The following is a 23,233-nucleotide window of genomic DNA, read 5'->3' as shown; positions in this document are numbered from 1 at the left end:
GGACAATTCCATTTTTTAGCCGGGAGGAGGTAATTCATCATAAATTAATCAGACTTATCAAAGCCCAGGAAGCCTATTGCTGTTGCAAATAACAGCTTTTTTTTTTCACTGCTAGAAAATGCAGACATTCCTGTCTAGTGACAGGGGAGATCAACAAGTGCTGCCGTGTGAAAATTTCTAGCAGCTTTTCTGGCTCGTTGAAATGTGAAGGGATTTTAAATGGTATAAAATGCTGACATAGATTAACATCCCCCCATGTTACCCAGGAATATGGGCAACCACGGGGCGCCTGGCCTGGCTGTGGCTTGCCCTGAAGCCCTGGGTCAATGTGCCTCCCCCAAAGCCACCCTCCAAGGTGCTGAAGAGTTGGGGGGCCACTCCTCCCTGGGGGGGCGGGGGAGCCTCTTGCAGGCGGCCTGTTTCTCCTGATCCCTGCCTGACATGCAGAGGCCTGCTCCTGTCCCTGCAGACATGTCCCCAAGCTCTCTCCCGCCCTCCCCTCCTGGCTCTCTCAAGGGCAATTCTCAGGGGAGTTCCATGAAACCAGAGGAGCGTCTTGTCCGGGCATCGGCCAGCAGCCAGGGCAGGCGGCACCTCGCCCATCCTCTGGTGTCCAGAAGCTGCTCCTTCCGCGGGGCAGAGCAGCGGCCGAGATCAGGGGCCATCTGGGTCGCTGGGTCCCAATCCTGAATGGGAGCCCCCAGCCTCTGCCTCGCAAACAGTCAGTGCCGGAGCATCTCTCCTGGAGCAGACGGCTCTCCAGACCCTCCTCCGTCTGTCCTCGTGCTCCCGGCAAGGGCCTCCCCTTCTCTGACAAACCTCCCTGGAGTTCATACTTAGAAGAAGGCGAGTTCAGAAAGACTTAAAACAAATCCAAGATGCAGCAGATTATTTGGCGGAAAGGAAGTCTTCCCTAGCTTCCAACTCACTTTGACGCCAGTCTGTATTTTTACCTGGTTGGTACGTCTGGGTAACCAGGCAACAGGACCAGTGCCTCCATCTTTGGAGAGTGGGAGGCAGCAGAAGCAATTTTGTCCCGGAGGGGTAGGGGAATTACCCACTGGGGCCCTGGGTGACGGGGAAAGGGGGAAACGTAGAGTCGGATTTCAAGGCTCCTGAAATAGGCCTCCTGACACCCAGACACCCACCTTTGTACCTTCTGAGTGCGTTGGACTACGTTTTGGCCTGGGGATTATGGGGCACATCTCGAGACTACGGAATGCATGTCATCCAGAGTGTGGGGGGGCAAAGGGGGGAAATGTGTAAAATGTGATTGCTTTCCATGGGCTTTGCAGCTTCATGGGGCACAGGCTCTGGTCCTCTTCCTCTTCCAAGGAGGCCAGCAGATGTTTGGTTCCTGACTTGCCCAACATAAAATAAATGTTTGTGTGGCCCATAGCATTTTTCTGAAACCCTACCTTATGTTAAGTTCGGTTTCCTGGAAAGATTTGTCATCCCAGGAGGCAAACCAGTTAGCAAAATTCTGGACTTGTGGGCAGGATCCTTGCTCAGATTTCAGCTGGAAGTAAAGAGAGGCACAGGGTCTTAGATAACATGGTGTCCGCCTCTCTCCATGGTTAAAATTGCATACTATTAGCTCCACGGAAGAGGAAGACCTGAGTGTGTAATTTACATGAGCCTTTATCTTAGCCTGATGGCATTAGAAAGCTGCAATTGTTTGTGACGCAGCCAGAAAGGGGCTTTGCTTTCTGGAACCCTGGAGGTGTAAAACATCTTTCAAGTGTGCCTGGTTTGATCTTTCGTTACTAATTGCTAAATTTCTGGGGCAGGGGGAGGAATTGGAAAAAAATAAATCCTTTGAAAATGATTTCTCCTGTAAGCAAAGCTGTAATTCAGAAAGAAAGATGTGTTAGGGTTGATGCTGATCTCTCCTGCCACTCAGCACCATCCTGATGTCTCACACCTCCAAATTGGGGAAAGGAATGTAGGGGTTGTTTACATATTGCTTCCCCATAGAAGGGTGTGGAAGATCAGAGGCTGTCAACAGGGAGTGAACAGGCAACAATAGGAAAAAATCAACTGATTTGGGGTTTCCAGGAGTTACTTTTTTTTAAAGCTGCAGCTTGGTTCTTGTTTTGTTTTGCTTCTGATCTTGTGTTCTCTGGCAACTCTGTTCTTGCTATGCTTTGTTGGTCTATGCTTCACATTTGCATTATGCTAGTTGCAAGATGCCCCAGAGCCTGATTTCCCTGGCGTAGAATATAAAGGTCTCTCTTCAGATAATTGGCAAGACTTGCAGGCGCTGGAAACAGGATGCTGCAGCAACCTTCGATCTAAGCAAGCTGAGCTATTTTGGGGGCCTCAGTTGGGAAGGATGAGGTTGAGACTGAGGGGTTCTTGCTGACCTTCAGCATCCAGGGAGCTAAAGTAGGTCTATGCCAAAGTTCCCACCAGACTCCTGTGTGCCCCTCTCACCCATCATACAAGACGTACAGTAGATGTCGAGTGGGATTGTGGATTTGGGGAAGTGGCCGGACACGGGGAGGGGAGAGGGAGGGGGACTGAGAGAGAGAAATGGTACTACTTTGCCCTCCTGCCTCCCCCACAGGGCTCTGAAGACAGAGGAATGGAGCATCCTTACTAGGAGTAGGGAAGATTATCTCTGAGCAGGAATATACTTTTCCCTAAACAAATAAATGCACTCATTTTATTGGAAACGGGTTTTTCCCCAGCTACCAAATCTGTTTATCAATGCACATAGTCTTGCACGCTGGAAATCGTTTTGGCAAATGTTAATACATGAGGCGAAATTGAGGGTTGAGCTGCACACTTGATGTCCTCTGTAGAGGCCCACGTGTTAATAATATGCTTAGATATTAGGCAGTGCAATGAATTTGGCCTTTGTACTTCCTGGCAGCTCCCCAAAGTTGACCGTCATTTCAAAAATGAGTGACGAAACCATCCCCGAGGAGGTCTCCTCTCTCCCTGCCCAAAGTCAGCATTACTTCGACCGATTCTCAGAAGATGACCCCGAGTACCTGCGCATCAGGAACATGGCTGCAGACCTGCGCCAAGACTTCAACCTGATGGAGCAGAAGAAAAGAGTCACCATGATTCTGCAGAGCCCCGTGAGTAGATCCTGCTGGAGAGAGACTGACCACTTATGAGTTGGGGGTGGAGGGTTAAACCCAGGGAGGAGGACTTTGGCCATGGCATTAGTGAGCCTCCCTGATCTTCAGGGAGGGCTGTGTGACCTGCTGCCCCAAAAGTTAGGCTCTGAAGCTCCCTCTTCAGGCTGAATTCCCAGCTAATACCGCCCAGGTCTCTGCCCTGGGTTCAGGCCCCGTGAAGGAGGAAGCAGAACAGATGCTCTCCATTCTGCTGCAGTCCACCCTGAACTATGTTGCTTGGGCCCGTGGGATGCTGTTCCTACAGGGGACTGAGACAGCACATCAGCCCTCAACCAGAAGCTCCCAGATGTGCTCTTTGGGCCAGAGCCACAGCTGGTCTCCAAGGCTGCACTGCAGGCTCCCTTCTCTTGCTTTGGGCTAATGGTTCTGTAGCCCCAGCAAGGACGGTTTTTGTGGGATTGAACAGGACACCAGAGAGGTGAAGGGAAGGGAGGTGGAAATAACTGCTGTTTCTCTTCCTTGGCTCTTCCTTGGCTGGTGCAGCTCTCATGGCTTTGCCCTACTTCCTTGTGGCTTTCTTTCCAGTGATCTGTCACAGGATTCCTGGTGACTGCTGGGAGCTTTTGGGTGCAGACACTGGATAAGATGCCTGGCAGGACCTCCAGCCTTGTTGCGGACCCCACGAACTGACAGTGGGTGTTGTAGAAGAGAGGCACTACAGAGGGTAGAGCAGGACTTGTTGGTAGATCTCCAGAAGGTGTGGAGTAAGTGAGCACGAGATTTTGATTCCAGCTGTTCTTCCAGATGGAAGATTCCTAAAGTTACCAGCCAAAATGCATTTTCCTGCTTGTAAGGTTTTTATGGAGAATAAGACAGAAGTCATGATAGGAAAGTTTGGGAGGAGAGTTCTAGTGGAGAAGGATGTTGATGGGATCCCCCATAAAATTCCTTGCTCAGGGCAAAGTGATTGCACAATAAAGGCCTTGGCTGGAACACACACACCAGATTGTTTAACAGTAACAACAAAAGTGGTATTCCACCATCTTCTGCATCATCAGCCTAACCAAGAAAACTTGGGAGAAAACTGGGAGTGGATTTTGTATGAAAGGACTCTGGACTCAGTTGTGGTCCTAGCGAGAATGTGAGGATCCCTAATTTGCAGTAATTCTTCTGGTCACAGTGTATGACGCATGGGGTGCCCTTAAAAAGAGCATTGTGGCATCTTAAAAAAACATTTTAACAGCTATGCTAGAAGAGGAAGCCACTATCGCAATTCAGCCTAGAGTTGATGGACTTCAAGATCATGTTAAATTGAATTTCAGTGGTTACTGAAGCTCCTTTGTTCAAGAATGGCCACTTCCATATCACAGATGAGCATCTGGGAGATGCTGAAGTGTTCTCCTCCTGATTTTTGAATGTTAACCTGACAAATGCACCTGAACTGTAGCCACCTCTTAGAACCCTGTTTTGGCTGTTTGGAGAGTTAATGCTGTGATGTTTTCAGTCTTTCAGGGAGGAGCTGGAGAGTCTCATCCAAGAGCAGATGAAGAAAGGAAACAACTCCAACATCTGGGCCCTTCAGCAGATTGCAGAGTTCATGGCCAGCACTGCTCCCTCCGTCTTCCCTACTTCGCCCTTGAGTATGTTGGTATCCCATTTAGGGTCTTTGGGTCACTCTGGGGTTTCTGAGCAGATGGTCCTCCGCTGCCACCACCATTCCATTTCTTTCCCTTTCAAGCTTGTCCCCTGAAGTTCTGTAGGGTCAGACTGGCCGAGCTCTGATTTTCCCTCTGTACCATTCCCCACTTGGCCTTCCCTGCCCAACCTCTTTGAGAGTGTGCTCTCCCTTAAGCTTGTGTGGATGCCTATGGCTGGATTGTGCTTCCCAGAGTTTAATTCTGCTAATTCCTGGATTTCATGCCCAGACCTCTCCTGGGTCTCCGGGTTACAGGGGGATCCCACTTTGGGCTGGCACTCCCCCTTGGTGGCTTTCTACCCTTTGAAGGGTTAGGGGTAAGAATTCTCAGCAGATTGTGAGGCGCAGTGAAGACAGGGATGCCATCAGGCAACATGGGTCTCCATTGCAGCAGATTCTGGGCTACAACCCCCTCCCTGGCTTGTGCTGTGAGTGGCAGTCTCTCTGGCTGTGGTTGCCTTCTTTGGTGAGTGCATGCTGCTAATCTGGTTGTGGGGAAGAAGCCGGTCCATTACCAGCATCATCTTAAGTGAATAGAGGAATTCAGAACACGCCGCAATTTCAGTTTAATCATCTTCCAGTATATGCTCTAGTCCTATCTAACAGCGACGTTATTATGCTGAAAAATGACATCAGAATTGAGTATGTCTAGCATCATTTGGCAGGGAGTTCCGTGGTCAAGGAGGTGGAGCAGCCACTGAGAAGCTCCCTTCCTCCCCCTGTTGGTGTCAAGAGGGACCCTGAGAGTGACAGATTAAAATCATGGTCTCTCCTGAAGGTCTTACACTGGGTTAGGCAGGAGATGGTAGTTTTTTTAACAATCTGCTCCCAAGTTATGTGAAGCTTTTTCATCATTGTCAGGATTGTGGCTGGAATGGCTCAGCTTTTAAACGGCTGCAGCAAGCAAGCCCCTTACTGCTTTTGCTTCCTCGGTCAGTAGTCCTGCTGCAACGTTCAGTGTCCTCTGAGTCCCTGCACCCTCCCCAAAGGCAGACCGCATACAGGAGACCACGGTAGTCCAAACTGGATGCTAACCGGTCATGTGTCATCTTGGTCAGATCAGGTCTCTCTAGAAACGGGGGCTGCTGGCAGACTTGTGAATACCTTACAGCGGTGTTTCTTAGCCTTGGCAACTTTAACATGTATTGGCTTCAGCTCCCAAAATACCCAGACCAGCATGCTTTAAGATGTGTAGACTTCAACTCCCAGAATTCCCCAGCCAGCATGCTGGCTGGGGAATTCTGGGGGCTGAAGTCCACACATCTTAAAGTTGCCAAGGTTGAGAAACATTGCCTTACAGTATAAGGAAGCATACTATTTGAAGAATTATATTCAACAAAAAGGAAACATTTCCTTAAATAAGGAAACAAGGAGGAATTTCCTGACAGTGAGAATTATTAAGCAGTGGAACAGCTGGCCTCCCAGAGTTGTGGGTTCCCCATCGCTGGAGGTTTTCAAGAAAAGATTGGACAACTATTTGTCCAAGTTGGTGTGAGGATTCCTGCCTTGGGCAGGGGGTTGGACTAGAAGACCTCCAAGGTCCCTTCCAACCCTATGATTCTATAAAATCACTGAATATGCTCTCTGAACACCCAGAGTTTTGCAAGTATCTGCAAAGGGGTTGCATCTCTGCTGGAAACTGAAGCAGGAACAGGAAGGAAAGAAGTGTGCATTTCTTGAGCAATAGTGGAGTGAACCCATTGAGTTAGTGGTCCAGCCCCAAAGCTTTCCAGCCCTGCCTTGCCATGTTACTCGGTTCTGTCTTTTAGCAACTCCATGCTTGACTTTCTCTTGCAGACCTTTCCACGGTGGCACCTATCAATGACCTCCATGGCACTGACTCTGTGTCCCTGGCCAAAGGGGAGAGGCTCATGCGCTGCAAAGTTGGCAGTGTCTATCGGCTGTTGGACCTTTACGGCTGGGCACAGCTCAGTGGCACCTCAGTCACAGTGAGTCATCCCATCCTCCTCTCTCCTGGCCCAGCCTTATTGAATGCCACCTCTGTTACAGGTTGGAATAAAACTGCATTTCTTTCATTTTTCTTTTAACGAGGAAGCACTTTGGGCTTAAAGCAAGCAACTATCTTTTAGAAGGGCCAATGTGGTGACCTCTTAGGATGCAGAGAAACACAATAGCAAGCAGTGGAATGAACAGATAATTTGTTGGGGATTCTTCATGAGTCATTAGGCATGGCAGAGCAGAGAAAACCTTGTTTGAGCTACAGACCAGCCAATGGCTGAGCTGTTGTTGGCTGCCTATTTGATATTCTTCAGACATGATGCCCAAGGCAGTGGAGAACATCAGAGGAATTAGAGTCTTCTGCCTATCCCAGTCTTCACCAGCCTGTGAAGTCTTGGCCTATAACTCCATCTTCCCAGTTAGCCTGGACAATAGCAGTGCTAGCTGGCATAAAGGAATTTGTAGCCCAATACATCTGGAGGACACTAGGTTGGGGAAGCAGTGTGTTGTTAACAGAGCCAATCCGATGCTCTTGAAAAGCCCACAAGCTTAGCCAAATTCATCTTGCCTCTGCTCTTGGAAAGTAACCAGTTTTCTTGCTTAGTTCCCTAAACATACATACATACATACATACATACATACATGTAGGATGATCTGTGCAACAGAAGACTGATGGGTTGTAATGTATGTCCTTGGGCCAAGGGAAACACAGGCATGGCTACACCACTATAGAGGGCTGGAGATGTGCTTGGTCCTTTGTCCTGGAGACATTTCCTGTATTGGTTGTAGTGGGGCTTAAGCAAAAGTGATTTGAGGAGCCCTTTTCAGATGGTTTCTTCCCTTGATGGGGTATTATTATTATTATTATTATTCAAATTTAATTACCGCCCATCTCCCCCAAAAGAGGGACTCCTTATGGTTGACAACCTTATGGTTGTCAGACATCTTCCATCATGCTTCTTGGGCATTACTTCTGAGAGCAGCCTTTTTAGCAGTTCCATAAGCTGCTTAAGATGGAAGTCTTCCATAGAGTGCTTACTAACTAGTTAATTTCACTTGTCACCAGTTTTTAATTTTAGTTTAATTGCTGTGTTCCATTTTGTCTTATATTTTGGTAATATTATTTTATTTGTTTGTTGGATTTTGAGCTTGCCCAACTCCAAAAAGACTCTGGATAACTTGTAATATTTAAAAGAATACATGATTTAAAAAGGAGCATAACCACCTGGACAAAACCAGATAAATAACCTCCAAAAAATTGCCAGGATCTCCACAAGCACCCTAACTCCAGGCCTGGGAACAGAGCCAGATCTTAAGAGACTTCTGGAACATTTGAAGGCTCAGAGCTGTATGTATCTCTGGGGGGGTGCTGCTCCAGGGGGCAGGTGCTGTGACAAAGAGGACATGCTTCCTTGGACCTGCAAGATGACATTTAACTGAAGGGCCCGGAGTACATCGACTCTACCCAGTCATACTGGAGAGGCAGAAACTATTGGAGACAGGCAGTCCTTCAAATAACCAGGCCTGAAGGTTACTGAAGAGTGATGACCAGCACCTTCAATTGCACCTGGAAGTCAACTGGCAACCAGTGCAATCTTTGAAGCAGCGATGACACATGGCCGTAATGAAAAGCACCCATTACTGTTCAAGCTGCTGCATTTTGAACCAGCTGTGGCTTCTGGATAGTCTTCAAAGGCAGCACCATGTAGAGCATGTTGCAGTAGTCCAGTCATGAGGTGACCAGGTCATGAGTGACTGTCTGAAGGGCCTGTTTGAATAATAATAATAATTACTTCTTTTCTTCTTCCTTGTTTACAATTTTGATTTTGATTTTGTTCACTGTGGACATAATTGATTAATTATGATTAATCAACTGCATGTTTTTATTGGATTGTAAACTGCTTTGAGTCTTCGTTGGTTCTGCAAAATGCAAATTGAATTCCATGGAATAGCCAAGTCCTGGAAGTCCTGGGGATCCGTGGCTCTTGGCCTTGATGGCCGTGGGCCTGTCTCTGAAGGCCATCTGCTGGGAGACTGGTGGGCTTCCTTGGGCAGTTGGTCGGCCACTGGGAGAACAGACTGCTGGATGAGAAGGGCCAGGGGTCCCATCCAGCCAGGCACGGCTTCTGTCCTTAATCAGTCAAAGAATAAGGAGAGAAAGACCTGAAATTTACCCTTCCTTCCTTCTTTTCACAGCTGAGAGTAAGCAAAGAGCAGGAACATTTCCTGGTTTGTCCTGAGGGCCTTTCCTGTCACGAAGTTACAGCATCCAGCTTGGTGAGAATGCAAGACTCCGGGGTCCAGCTCTGTTCCGGCAACCGTCGATCAGAGCTTTGCAGCCAGCTGTGTTTTTTCGCTCACCGCAGTCCATAAGGGCAGCCTTTCCAGAAGGAAACTGCTCCTCATGAGGAACGGGGGCAGGGGGACAAAATCCCCTGTGAGAATTTCACAGGGCCTTCTTGCGGGCCCCTTCCATGCAATTCCACAGACAGGCTGCCCCTGGAAGGCAGCCGCACGGTGGTACAGTGGTGTCATTGCATACAGGGGAATCATTCCACCCGTCCGAGATCTGTTTTGGGTGGCAGACTCATACTTCTTACCCCTGGGGTTCTGTCCTGAACGGATCTCCCCGTACGTGTGCCAGGGAAAAAGAAGAGAAGTGGAGTTCCTCTAGCAAAGGAGCATTTGGGCCAATTCAGGTTTTGCATTTGTGACACAAATTTATTTATTTTATTTTATTTTATCATGTTTACAGCCTACCCCAATCCTGGGACCTGGGAGGGATATAACGAAATCAAAATATAAAGCATAAAATGGGGGAAATAATTAGAATTGCCCACTGAGACAAGGCAGGGCGGCATCTTACCTGAGAAGCCATATCCCACGGAGCCACAAGAAAGGCGCCTAAGGGCACGTTCCTCTGGAGCTGCATCTCTGTGATTGAGAGGGAACAGGCAGAGCCAGGAGAGTGACTCATACAGAGATGCAAGGGGTACCCTCTGCCGGAGGAGAGGAACACTGCTCTGCTGTGCATGGAGACATGCTGGGCACTCCGGAGATTATCGAAAGCAGGCAAGCCCAAAGGAGTGGCACGTGCGCAGACGCCACAGGCTGATTTTTCCTTGAGCTCAAAAAGGGTTTAGAATCCCAGGATCTTCTCCCCACTTTAGGAATCACTGCTCCCCTTCCCCACTGGCTGAAGAAAGCTGCTCTAGAGACGTCACCTTAGCCCGCCAAGGAGAGTGCCCATCTTCTCATCTGATGTTCCACCTGGCTCCCCATCCCCTCTTGCTCCACAGATTAAAGTGAATATCCTGGGGAAGGTGGTGGAGCAAGGCAGCACCAGCTTTCCGGTGGACACCCAAGGATTCGGCCTGCACTCCGCCATCTATGCAGCTCGGCCTGACGTGAGATGCATCATCCACCTGCACACACCAGCCACAACTGCAGTAAGGGGGGGACATCCATCTTTCTGACAGAGCACTGAGACACAGCAGACAGAGCGTCAGGCTGATTTATGGAAAAGGCAGGCAGGCATCTCTGCTCCTTCTCAGAGGTGTTGCAAGAGCAGATTGAGGGACCGAGAGGTCACTCCCCACCCCACTTCCATCCAACCGTGGACTCCTCCAGGTCCTCTGGATGCAACTCTCACAGCTGTTCGATGGGCCACACACTGTATTACGATGTAATGTGTTTTGTTTTGTTTGGGTTGAGTGTGTTGTGATAGTCAGCAAAAGTTAAGCAAACCATGGTTTAATTCAGTGTGTGAGCCTAGACTCTCAGATCATCCCATCACTGGCCTAGAGACTCTTTCCATGGGGTGTCATGGGGGCAACCCAGGGCAGAAGATGTAAATGGGAGCACCTGTAAGGGGAGGTTATACACAAAGCGGTGAACCTGGAGGGGAAACAGACCGGAAACCAGGAGGGAGGGAGGGAGGGAGGGAGAAGGAGACATAAATGGGGCTGACCCTTCATGGGTGGGATGCTGAGGGGAATTGAAGGCAACCTGTTTTTACTTTCCTTCCATGAATAAGTAGCCTTGGCGCTTATGAAAACAGGTGTCCTTCACCCACCCGTGTCTTTAGGACAGTGCTTCTCGGTCAGCTGTCCTCCGGGTATGGAGAGGCTGCAAGTCTGAGTCAGTTTGGTCAATGGCTCTGTTTGAATCTTGTAGGATATTGTGATCTGAAAAAAATGGATGACAGCTTCATTCTAGACCATTTGGGGTGAATCTTCTATTTGAATTGGAAAGGCACGCAGAGGGTGTGAGGGTTTTTATGCATGGCTGAAAGATGAAGACCTTTGCCTGCCTTCCTTCACAGGTCTCTGCAATGAAACAGGGTCTCTTGCCAATTTCCCATGATGCACTGCTGGCAGGTGACATGGTATATTTTGACTTCAATGGTGAAATGGAGGGAGAGGCAGACAGAATTGAGCTGCAGAAATGTCTTGGACCCACCTGCAAGGTTAGGCCTGAGACATGTGGTTTGACTTTTGATGCAGTCTTGGACTTCAACTAAATGTCTGCCCAGACTGGCCCATGGAATTTATACTTCCTTGGATTAGAACTTGAGAGGGGTTCAGAATTGAGAAGAACTCACAGTGTGGATAAAGATTTCATAATCTTTAGCTATTTTTATTGGAACCATTATCTTGCTGTTTCTTTGGGCAGGTTTTAGTGCTCCGGAATCATGGCCTGGTGGCTCTTGGAGATACAGTGGAAGAAGCGTTCTATAAGGTCTTCCATTTGCAGGCCGCTTGTGAAGTCCAGGTGAGCTCCAGAACAACAACAAAAATGCACGTGCCTTTTGCCTTGCTTTGCATCACAGGCAAGGGTCGTTCTGCAGGACTAGACAGAAGAAAACGTTCGTAAGGGGAAATGACGTAATTCCATTAAGAAGGAGATGCCAACAAAAATAGTATTCTTGAACAGATTTTTCCTCCTCTCTCCTCTCTCCTTAGTTAGCAAAAATACTACAGTGACATTATGGTCACACTTCTAACATTGCTTGGGGGGAGAGGGGTGGTAGAAATGTGTAAAACACAGTTTGTGTTTTCCACTTAGTTATGGGAAACATTTTCCTAGGATGCTATTTTTGGTGACTTCCTTGATGGTAACTTGCAGCTCCCCAGAATCACGTTTCCTTGTCCAAGTGTGGACTTTACCTGTATGCCTCTTATCATTCATGACAAAATTGTCCCTCCCTCCCTCCCTCCCTAGAATTGGCCCATAACTCCAAACTATCTCAAATAAGAAATATATGTGACGCTGGTTACAAATTGGTTTAATTAATACTGAGAGCATATCAACTTATCAATAATTTATCATTGTTATAGTTCTTGAATTGGCAGAAAACAATAAAATTTGTTGCCCCCACTGGCAACTCACTTCATGCCATAGGCACATTGCCTGTTAATAGTGCTGTCTTTATGTTGCACAGGATATGTTAAGAGCAGTGATTGGTTTCTTTGCTTCTTTCCCCTCCCACCTAATATCACCACGGGGAGGAAAACATTCACTAATCATTCTCCTTAATATGGACCGGGGAGAAAGCAAATGTTAACAGATTATTAGATTGCGGGTTTAAACTTGCTCTTTAGATGTGCAAGTTGTTTTGCAAGGGTGCCTCTGATGGGAGCTTGACTATCGGCAGATACTCCTATATGGGGCCAGTGCTGTTCTAGAAGAGTATTAAACCCATGCCCTGAAGCCATAGAATTGTGCCATAAAGCAGCAGCAGAGAGAGAGATGATTGTCTTGCCTGACTGTGCAGTCCCTTGCTCTGAATTGTTGCAGTCCTAAGGCAGGCCTGGGAGAGTCAGAGTTGTGAGAATTCTCCAGTTCAAATTCTGTCTCTCATCTGAACTAATCTGGAAAACTCCAAGCCAGTCCACCTTAATTCGCTCAGTCCATGTCCATTTGGAATATTTTAACCTCTGTAGTTATATAGTTAGTACTGCTTTTTTAGAGAAATGCCACCTGGGGAAGGTCTTGTGTTGATACCCATAAATGGGGTGCTGGGAACAGATTGTGGAGCACAGGTCAGAAGGGAGTCGGGTTAGAGGACAGGAACCAGAGCCGAGGTTCTTGGTGGGCCCACAGCTGGGTAAGAGTACTTCACCCTGCACCCCCTTCCAATGAAGCCTGAGCAGGTTTCAGGAAACAGAAAACAGCTCCTTACTTAAATTGCCACCATCACGGTTTTAAAACTGCACTACTAAATATAGTAATTTTGCTATCAAGTTCTAGCAGCATGACCTGGAAGGCTCTGGGAGCTGCAGCTGACCCACCAGTTGCAGTGCCCCCTGCCATCCCCTGCTAGTAACAACTGATAGACTTAAGCAGCCTGGTCCATCTCTTTGCAGACGAGTTTGCTTTTCGTTGCTACATCACACAATAATCCTCAGGATTCTAAAGAATAGGAAAAGGAGTCCAACCGAATCAGAGCTCCTCCTTGAATTAGCCCTCTTGATTAAAGATCCATCACTGGAGTGCCTCCTCTGTGCCTCTCTCCTGCTTCCTGAGCCTTGGAATAGCCTCAGGGGCTTGTTCTGCCCAGGAACCGCACGGAATGGATCCACATGCTGCCACTGCTTCTCTCCCACCTTTGCAAACAGGCACGACTAAAGAAGCTGCAGAGGGAAGGTGCAGTTCTCGGGCTCTGCCTGATGAAAGGGCCATCTTGCAAAGGGGCCGAGACCCCCTGGCATGTTGGCTGCTGGTGGGGACAGGTGTTGAGGAGCGTAAGAGACCTGCCCCTCTTGTTGGTGCAACTGCATCCCACTTGTTAGAGGCTGGAATCCCGGGTCACGCAGGGTCAGAAGCTTCCACTTCCAAGGAGAGCCAAACTCTGGCATTTCTCAGCCGAGGCTTGTGGGGAAGAAGAGAGAGAACTCTCTTGTCTCCCTCCCTCCCCCTCCCTCCCTCCCTCCTTCCTTTCTTCCTTTATGCCTTTGACGACTTAGTAACTAATCCTCTTATCCCAAGAAATCCTTACTAACCCTCTTGTTGACTTAGACTGGGCTGCTCAGAAGCCCTTTCAAAAAAACCCTCCCTGGGGAGTTTGATTTGCTGTGCTAGAATGTAATTGTGGAAATCCATCACCTTAACTCCTCTGTATTTTGCAAGAATATATTTCATTTCCAGGACTATAAAATGTTGCAGAAAGGGGCCTGCTTTTCTTGATGAAAAAGTATTTTAAAGCACGTACGTGACTTGGGGAGGGAGCCCTTACTCTGTTCTGAAAAATGACATCCAGTATTGCCATTGACCAGATGGGTCTTTGAAGCACGACCAGAGCCTGCAAAACACGGCTGGGGATGTCAGGAGTGGCACACAGAAAATGATGCTTTTCCAGATGGCCTTCGACATCGTGCTCCACCTGGGCGCAGAAGGCAGGTCCCAGGAGTCTCAGAGGCCACGTGCCGTTTTCTCCTCTGCTTCTCAAGTTCTCCCTTGTCATCTGCCTGCTCTAGGTCGCCGCCTTGTCTAGTGCTGGTGGACCTGAGCACCTCATCCTCTTGGAGGGGGAGAAACAGAAGCTGCGTGACGCGGGGCTGGTCCGGTGGGCTGGCAGCACCTTTGGCCCTATGCAGAAGAGCCGCCTGGGAGAGCATGAATTTGAAGCACTAATGAGGATGCTGGACAATCTAGTAGGTTTGCGAGCAGAGAAGCTCTCATCGTACATTCCCTGAATTTGTCATAAAATTGGCATTCTTCCCAGTGGTTCTGCACAAATCACTAGTGGGTCTTGGGGGGAAAAGATGCATGCTTGAGCAGGTGAGTTTTGCAATGCTTCTGCTGGCCCATCAGACATGTGCTATTAAAAAAAAAAGAATTGAGTGATTCCAACCTGGCAGAACATCTGAACCAGCATGACCACTGAGGGGGTCACATTAAACACATTCACCAGATCTGCCCACAAAGCAACCTTGGTAGATCAGCACCATGAGCAGTTCAGGGCTCCGTGCTGCCTGCCAGCGTCACTATGATGTTCCCCAGCCCAGCCCAGCCCCAGCCCTTTTTCTTTTTAGTAGTGTTTTAAAAATTGAAAGCATTTTGCAAGGCAAAATAGGCACAGGTAGTCCTCGTGTGGTGACCACAATTGAGAGCAGCAGTTCTGTCATTAAGCGAAGCAGTCACTAAGTAGGAAATCACATGACTGTAACTGCTTTCCTTTTTCCCCACTCCCCCACCTTTTGGAATGCTGGGATAATTAACAAGAAGGGAATTAATGTTTGTATTTACATTCATTGGATAGGAAGGGATTAAAAGAGAGTAAGCAGGCACACAATGGGAAATACACAAAGGTACACACTGGCACTGGCAGCCCTGAGCGTGCTTGACAAACAGCCAGTGTATTCCCCATTGTGTGCCTGCCTACTCTCTTGTAATCCCTTCCTCTCCAATCTCTCCACTCTGCAAGGGGGAAAAAGAAAAACAGCAGGTCAGGCATAGGACATAGGGACGTGGTGGCGCTGCGGGTTAAACCGCTGAGCTGCTGAACTTGCCGGTCGGAAGGTTGGCGGTTCGAATCCGCATGACGGGGTGAGCTCCTGTTGCTAGTCCCAGCTCCTGCAAACCTAGCAGTTCGAAAACATGCAAATGTGAGTAGATTAATAGGCACCGCTTCGGCAGGCAGGTAACAGCGTTCCATTTAGTCATGCCGGCCACATGACCACGGAAGTGTCTACGGACAAACGCCGGCTCTTCGGCTTTGAAACGGAGATGAGCACCACCCCCTAGAGTCGGACACGACCGGACTTAATGTCAAGGGAAACCTTTTTAGGCATAGGACAATGCATAATGACTAATGGCGATCACGTGACTGAGGGACGCTGCAAGGTTGTAAATGTGGCCATTGGTCATAGTTATTTTTTCAGTACCATCATAACTTCGAATGGTCGCTGAATGAGGCAGTCACTAAGTGTTGTTGTTGTTGAGGCAAAATGAACAGAAATGGCGTGCGCGCACAAACATATGTATAGAAATGCAAGCCCAAGAAGGCTTAACGAACAGGAGGTGTTTCAGGACTTTGAGTCCCGTTCCAGGTTCTGGAGTTGGTGTGAGCTCATTCCCAGGCAGGTTTGCAGAAGACAAGAAGCCTCTCTGTGTGAGGGGTGACATGGGGTGTCTTCAAGGAACCCCCTTTCTCCTTCCCAGGGCTACCGGACTGGCTACGCCTACCGTTACCCGTTCGTCCAGGAGAAGACCAAGCACAAGAGCGAGGTGGAGATCCCGGCCACCGTCACTGCCTTTGTCTTTGAAGAGGAGGCGGGCCCCATTGCCACCCTCCGGCAGCATGCCCAGAAGCAGCAGAAAGAAAAGACCCGCTGGCTGAACACCCCCAACACCTACCTGCGTGTGAACGTGGCTGAGGATGGCCAAGGAAGCGCCGGCAGCCAGAGAACGAAAGCCACGGTGAGGTGGCGGCAGAGCCCACTGCCTCAGCAGAGAGCAGGCATCTCCTTGCAGCGGAATGGGGGGCAGTACAAGAACGCCCATCCCGTTGGTTGCCATAGAAATTGGGGGGAGCCAGACTGTTGGTTCATCTGGCAGGGAGACGATCTAGGAGCATCACAATAGTCCAGATTGGGGGAAAAATCTGGGAACGTGGGAATCAGGAAGGCCAGCTCAGGCAAAAAGCCAGCAGGGATGGGAGTGCTTTCAGCATGGCACCAGTTGACTGTGGGGAAGGAGTCGCGGGACTGGGCAAATTCGGGACAGTGGGTCATCTTGACAGCAAGGCACAGGCCTGGGAAAGCTGGGGAAGGTTTAGAAGGAGAATCTTCTGAGACGTGGAGAGGTACCTCCCTCTTGGTCTGGCAGGTCCTTCATGGCTGTCACCGGCCCTAGTTGTTTCAAGAGAAGGAGGCCTTATTCTGAGGGTCCAGAAGCCTCTCAGATGGGGCCCACATCCCTTGCATAATAAACGGCCTTTCCAAGATCGCTGGGTGGCGCCTGGCTTCCAGTCCAGTCCATCCCAGGCAGCTGTAGTATCATAGACAGAGGAGAACCCGAAGAGGGCACACTTGCTTGCCTTCCAGCTGGTGGGCTTCCTAAAGGCTCTTGCTGGGTGCCAGATTAGATCATGTCCCTGGCTGTGATGAAGTTGGCTGAGATCTGTGGTTGGCTGAGATCTGTGACCGAGATGCCTCGGAAGGAAGAGCTAGAACAGAGCAGCCGCTGAAGGTGGTTGGAGAGTGGGGACGTAGGTGAGCTAGACGTCAGGCGCTGGTACAGCGGGTGCAGAGGACCCACACCCCAGGGGCCAGAGAAGTTGAATGGAAGGTCAGAAAGCTGGAAGGCGAGGGACAAGGATGACCCGATAGTTCCTGCCTTGACTAAAACGTACAGACGAAAAGATGGTATTTTCCTACTGCAGTTACTAATGCAGTTGTAGAATCTGCCTTCTCCCCTAAAAATCTCATCACCAAAATGTTTAGCAAAACCTGTGCTTCTGATTAGACATGACCTGATGCCATGATTTCCACCCCGTGCGAGTTGCCTGACCCCATTCGCCAGTACTGAGCATTACTGCCTGGGTGAATAAAGGGCCATTCCAGTGGAGGAGGGAAGCCAGGAGATGTGAGGAGGCCAGAGGAACGGCTCCGTGGTCAAGGTGCCACCTTGCACTCCTTCTCATGGTCTGCAGCCCTCTCCCGGGGAGCGAGGCGGAGTTAGCCATCTAGGGTGGCTCGGTATTACGTGTCTAGCTCTTTTGTAGCGCTAAGGCAAAAGCTGACTCGACTGGCTTGCAGTCTGAGGTCCGGATTTCTGCGTGAATTTCCCACGGTGGCTCCTTTGTCCATCCTCCAGAGAGGTCCCTTCACCCTTCTTCAGACAGCCTTTGTTTTATTTTCATACTTCCTAGTGGATGAAAGCAGATGATGTGGAGAAATCCAGTAGCGGAATGCCAATCCGAATTGAAAACCCAAACCAATTTGTGCCTCTCTATACAGACCCGCAAGAAGTCCTGGAAATGAGGAACAAGGTACATCGAGGTTTGGCTCTCCCAGTTGCTGCCTGAAACGGCACCTCCGTGCGTCTCTGCCGGGGGGGGGGGGCTGGTTTGAGAGCAGCTCCACTCAGGGCTTCCTAAAAAGAGAAGAGGCTTCGTGCAACACGGCAGGTAGATTGCTGGTGTGGGAAGGGTGAGGATTGGGCCCCATCCGGCCACAAAGGCCACTAGGTTACTTCATCCAGTCAGAATTGTGTAGCTGAGCCTACCTCTCAGGGCTGATGTGAATGTAGTGGTTCTGATGGAGAAAGAACAACCTGCTTCTCTGAGCTCCTGAGAAGTAGACCAATGTAACCATAGTCAATTAAGCTAACCCCAGCATTGCCTGGTGAGAGGCAACTTTTACTAAACGTGTCTTAGGGTAGGAAGGCTAAAAATTGGTAGGCTAAACGTGCCCTCCAGTTTTGAAATACGCATCACAGTCAAACGTTTTGCTGTGAGCAAATGCACTTTTGAGCTGGGCTTTATTTTCTGCCCTCTGTGTCATGACCCGTGCCCAGGCATCTGTGAGAGGAGGGAGGGGAGAATCACGTCACACACGTCATAGTGCAAATGACACTAATTATGTCATTTGTGTCACGACTTCGTGCTGCTGATGATGGAGATGACATCATTGGCATGATGGCATTGTGACCCCTGGCTTGTACGGGGTGCCAGGTGTTGCTGGGTGGTTCACGCATTAGAGCAGCCCTTGTTTGCCTTGCAGTGATGGGGGACAGCCATTTTCTCTTCTCTTGTTCTGGGGGTACTCTTCACAGGGGAGACACCCCGCCTCTGTCTTCACCCTTGGAAGGCTGCTGGGCAGGGCTCAACAGAGACTTGTTGATGGTTTGGAGGTGGTCTCTCCAGGGCCATTGGGCAGACCCATGTCCCCCATGCCCCCTTTTCCTCAGAATGGGGGTGCCGAGCGGCACGGAGGAAGGAAAGCAGCAGGCCAGGCCTCTTTCGGCCTGCTGGCAGCATCTGCCTCCATCTTCTCCGCTCTCGAGCCAGGAGCGTGACGGGAGGGCTGTTCCGCTTGGCTTCTCCCGCCCTGAAGGGCCGTCTTTCTCCCTGCAGATCCGAGAACAGAATCGCCAGGAGGTAAAGTCGGCTGGGCCCCAGTCCCAGCTGCTGGCCAGCGTGATTGCAGAGCAGAGCAGAAGCCCGGTAGGCTTCCCGGTGGGCATTGCAGGCTGGGGCTGGCAGCGGGGGCAGCAGGCTTGGCCTGGCAGGGGCCTGGCTTTGAGGCTGTGCCCAAGCCGCTCTCTCGCAGCCCCCCTCCGGCTCCAGACACGGACAGCAGAAACTGTGCACGCCCCAGATGTGCGGCCTGGGAAGGGGTGGAGGCCGCGCTGCATTAACAGGACTTGAATCTTCAGCCTAGGAGGCTCAGCCCTTAGTCTGGGCACGAGGGGGGAGGCTCTGCCACACACACACCTTGTGCCACCCCGGAAGACTCGCAGCCCATCCCCTGCCAGGGCCCACTGCATTCCCAAGGGCCAAGTCGGCGTCTTTCCGATTCTGCTCTGGTTTACCTAAAACCGAGCAGAGAGGAGCTTCCTCTGCAAGGCTGGGACATGGGAGCGCCTGGCTTCCTCCCGCTTTGCTCTTGCTTCACCAGGCCTCCCAGCTTCTGGGCCAGAGTGAACCTTCTGCTGCCCCCTCATTTTGCTAAGGACAGGGATGGCCCCTTTCTCGGGGAACTCCATTTTCATCCTTGTCATTAGAGTCACAAACCCTATTTTTAGAAGGCCACCAGGCCTCATTTGCAGCAGGTGCGAACTCTTGCCTTGCCCAGCCTCTGCGCTGAAGCCAGTCATTACACACACACACACACGCGCACACACACAGAGTGTAAGCTACAATCATGGTTAGCACTATTGGGAAAAGAGCCGCGTTGCAAATATGCCGCTGTGCTGTCTTTCCAGCGCTGCAGCTAGCAGAGGATTTTTAACAACAGAAAAGAATGGCACCTTCGTGGCAGGCGGTCTCAGACTGGGTTGTGTGGAGTGAAAACTGCCACAGGATAGTTACGCCTGATTTCTCTTCCACTGCAGTCTACCGAGAGTCATTTGGCCGATGGAGAGATGAAAGACGAGTCCCACGTGGAGGCCGCTCCTGAGCCTGAGCCCCCCAACCCCTTCAGCCAGCTAACTGACCAGGAACTGGAGGAGTACAAGAAGGAGGTGGAAAGAAAGAAGCTGGGTCTTGACGGTAAATGTCCTGCTGTCATTGCTACTGAGGACTGGAAACTTGAGAAGCCTGAGGGACCGCAATGAATGCAGTAGGGACAATTAAATTCAGCCACCAAGCTCTCCCATCAGCTCAGAGAAACAAGGGAGCTTTTTCAGAGTGTCCAAAAAGTTGGGGGGTAGAAACTCAGGAGAGGCTGCTGTTCCGTTGCTCTCAAGGGATGCCATCTTTGTTTCCAGTCTGAGCTGCACATCTTTCTTCTGTTTTCTGCCATCTCCTCCCAGGTGAAAAGAAGGATGTCGGACCAGGGGAAGAGGTGACATCCCCTGAAGAATCCACAGTCACCCCTACCGAACAGAGCCCCACAAAGCCTGGGTCAAGGACCTCCTCCGGGTCTCCCTCTAAGGCTTCAGAAGGTAAGGTCAGCCTTTGTGGCCAAAGCATCCTCTTGCTGTCTTCGTGCAATCCATTATGATTACTGGAACTCACTGAAACAAGAGGAGGGATGGCCATCGGCTTAGATGGGATTTTAAAAAAATGACAAAGAGACTCATCTCTGGATATTGGTCTGACAGCTAACTGGATATAGGGGACAAGCCACAGAGAACCCCCTTGGAAACAGAATGATGGCTTAAATGGCCCCACTTTTTGTGATTGCCAGCTGGAACCCCTGCCATAACTAATCAATGGAACTCATTGAGAGGGAATCTGGGGTGTCCTTGTGTGTGTCAGAAAAGTCAAAATGGCACCTTCAATCATGAGATTTGTGGCTGCCATCTTGACTTTTTGGACAATTCTCTCTCTCTCTCTCTCTTTGTTATAATAATTTTATTAAAAATTACAAATACAACAAAAAAACTAATACAAACTAAAAAAGAAAAAATGAGGTCCAAAAAAAATAGAAAAAAAATAATATAGTAAAGAAAAAGAAAAGAAATATATAAAGAAGTGACTTCCCTCCTTCATCACAACAAGTATAAACGATTCTGGCTGGGGAATTGTGGGAGTCAAAGTCCGTGCATCTTAAAAGTGGCCAAGTTTGAGAAACACTGCTTTGAAGTGTTCCACGCTCCTGACTCTAAGCTCTGGAGAACAGCTCAACTTAGATGTCTGGCAGAAGCCATGGGGGTGTCACAAACATCATGTGAAATGTCACTTGGCCAGCCTAGGGATGCCCACATTGCTCAGCACAACAGGCCTTCTAGAAGCCTCCCCCAAATGTATGGGGGGAGGGCTGGGTGGCTGGTCCTCCCAATTCTTCAGCAGAAGGAGAAGCCCTTCAGCCTTTCTTGAGGGCACAGCTGGTGGTAAGGCTTCAGCAGAGTTCCCTCAATAGCTTCCCTCAAGGGTTAGTGGGGGGGATCAGTTGCTGGCTGGAGAAGCATTCCACAAATGCAGAACATCCACCCCCACCCCTCTGGATATCTGTCCCTAAAGGAGTGCAAGAGCACCACCCTCCACTCAAAAGAAGTTTGCCAAAACTTCAAAACGTCCTTCAGAAGAAAAACTTAATTCCTTCTTCGGGCTGAATGAGAACCGGCAGTAAAAGATGGAGAATGTTCCTGCTGGTCATTGCTTGTCCAGAGCAAGGCTACGGATCGGGGAAGCCACCGGCATCCGTAGGAACTGGGGAAGCCCAGCCATCCCTCTGCGTTTCCTTGCCTCTTGGGGTTGGGCATGTGACCCTAGGCAGCCCCTGGTCTGGGTGACTCTGTGGCTCCTTCAGGCGGGAGGGGGAGTTGTGTTAGTGTGTGTGTCTCTCTCTCTCCCTGTTTGCCATTGTCTCATTCTGCTGCATTGTGTTTGGCGTGTTTGTCTCCACAACCTCTCCCTTTCTCTTTCCATGTGTTGCTTTCATCCAAGGAGTTCCCTCTGGTTCTGAATACTTGTCACTGTAGTAAGTACGGAGAGGCCACCTTCTCCCTTTCCAGCTACCTCCACGGGAGGGAGGGGGGATGCTCTGTGGTCACCCATCTTTGGGCTGAGCAAGTCCTCTGGTTGCTGGAGCCCTAAAGGCTCTGTGGGAAGATGGATGCACCAGTCCTCGATTGTGGGGGCGTGATGATCCTGGTAGAGACCTGCCTTGGCATGCAGGAAGCTTGCAGAACATTGGGGAGGGGGGAGATGGCCTCAGCCAGCTGTTCTGGAGACCTGCAGCAAGAGGAAGGAGATGGTGCCCAGGTGAACTCACGTAACGTTCCCCAGCCCAGCATCCTCTGCAACTCCTAGAATTTCTGGTTAGCCTGATTGAAGCCCTCAAACATCTGGAGGGCACCAGGTCGAGGAAAACTGATCTAACAGCCCCACCTGGGTGCTCCTCCTGGAAGAACCCGTTACTTGCTTGGTGAACTGCCTGTAATGACAGGTGTTCTTTCCAGATGTTTCTCTTTTCATTTTTTGAAAATGCTTATGCAGTTCCATGACTGATGGAGAAGGAAGCAGCTTCAGGGGCTCCCCAGTTCAAGGCCACCTGGAGCAGCTGCCTAGTCCTGACCTGGACTTCACTGAACCTCAGAGCAAGTTGCAGATCTATTGAGATAGTTTTCTACCTAAACTGAGTGATGGAGAGCCTGGTGTGGATGGGGAGAGGCATTCTCTTCTTATTGTGCAAGCTTCCTGAATGTTCGCAGAGAGTCCATGTGCAGCATTGCTCTGTGGGCCATCGATAATCCATTTAACATGTCTTAATCCTAGGGAGAAACCAGTCGCTGCTGCATAGCTCTGAGGCTTCAAGTTCAGAAGCCCCAGTTAAGATCTTGCATCCGCTGGGACCTGAACGGATGGTTTCCGGCAAAGAGCCTCTCGGCCCCCAGTAGCAGCAGGAGATTCACCTGCTTGTCAGCTGTGCTGATTCAGGGAACATGCAGCAGTGCAAACCCCTAGGAGCACTGGTGAAACCCTGTGCACAGCTTGAGGCCTCAAGAACACCCAGGGGCATCCCCCCGCCCAGAGCTGTGGGCATAGCAAAAAGGGCTGCCAAGTTCTAATGTCTCATGTGACAGAATGAGAAGTTTATGAAACATACGGAAGCTTTCATTGGATTTGATTTAAAACACATCTAGTTGGTGATCTAGGCTCCACCTAGTTCATTGTCCTGTTTTGGAAATGCAGCCCCCCAACAACCCCTCACACCCAAACCCAGCCCTCCATGGGGGGATACGTTGGGAGGTGGAGATTCTCCGGGCAGGAATGCTGAAAATGTCAGCACCCAACTGCCTGCTGGCGGAGAGCGTGAGGAGGACCAAGCAGGATTTCCACAAGGGGCAGGTTCTAAGAAAGAGTTCAGCT

General features: G+C 49.9%; 1 protein-coding gene across 1 annotated transcript in view; it reads left to right on the top strand.

The window, feature by feature from the left end:
- The window catches only part of ADD2 (adducin 2), a 57,971-nt gene that overhangs the window by 33,034 nt on the left and 1,704 nt on the right, over nt 1-23,233 (top strand). Inside the window, exons 2-14 of the mRNA XM_063311512.1 lie at nt 2,879-3,089; nt 4,597-4,732; nt 6,586-6,737; nt 8,944-9,024; nt 10,047-10,196; nt 11,072-11,215; nt 11,422-11,520; nt 14,226-14,402; nt 15,913-16,170; nt 17,624-17,743; nt 18,830-18,919; nt 19,810-19,966; nt 20,230-20,361. Coding sequence (XP_063167582.1) covers nt 2,907-3,089; nt 4,597-4,732; nt 6,586-6,737; nt 8,944-9,024; nt 10,047-10,196; nt 11,072-11,215; nt 11,422-11,520; nt 14,226-14,402; nt 15,913-16,170; nt 17,624-17,743; nt 18,830-18,919; nt 19,810-19,966; nt 20,230-20,361 — 1,879 coding nt within the window. The 5' untranslated portion in view covers nt 2,879-2,906. The remainder of the gene's footprint in view (nt 1-2,878; nt 3,090-4,596; nt 4,733-6,585; nt 6,738-8,943; nt 9,025-10,046; nt 10,197-11,071; nt 11,216-11,421; nt 11,521-14,225; nt 14,403-15,912; nt 16,171-17,623; nt 17,744-18,829; nt 18,920-19,809; nt 19,967-20,229; nt 20,362-23,233) is intronic.

Source organism: Candoia aspera, chromosome 9 (genome assembly GCF_035149785.1).
Source record: "Candoia aspera isolate rCanAsp1 chromosome 9, rCanAsp1.hap2, whole genome shotgun sequence".
In the NCBI taxonomy this organism is placed as follows: domain Eukaryota; kingdom Metazoa; phylum Chordata; class Lepidosauria; order Squamata; family Boidae; genus Candoia; species Candoia aspera.
This window is presented reverse-complemented; position numbering and strand designations above follow the sequence as displayed.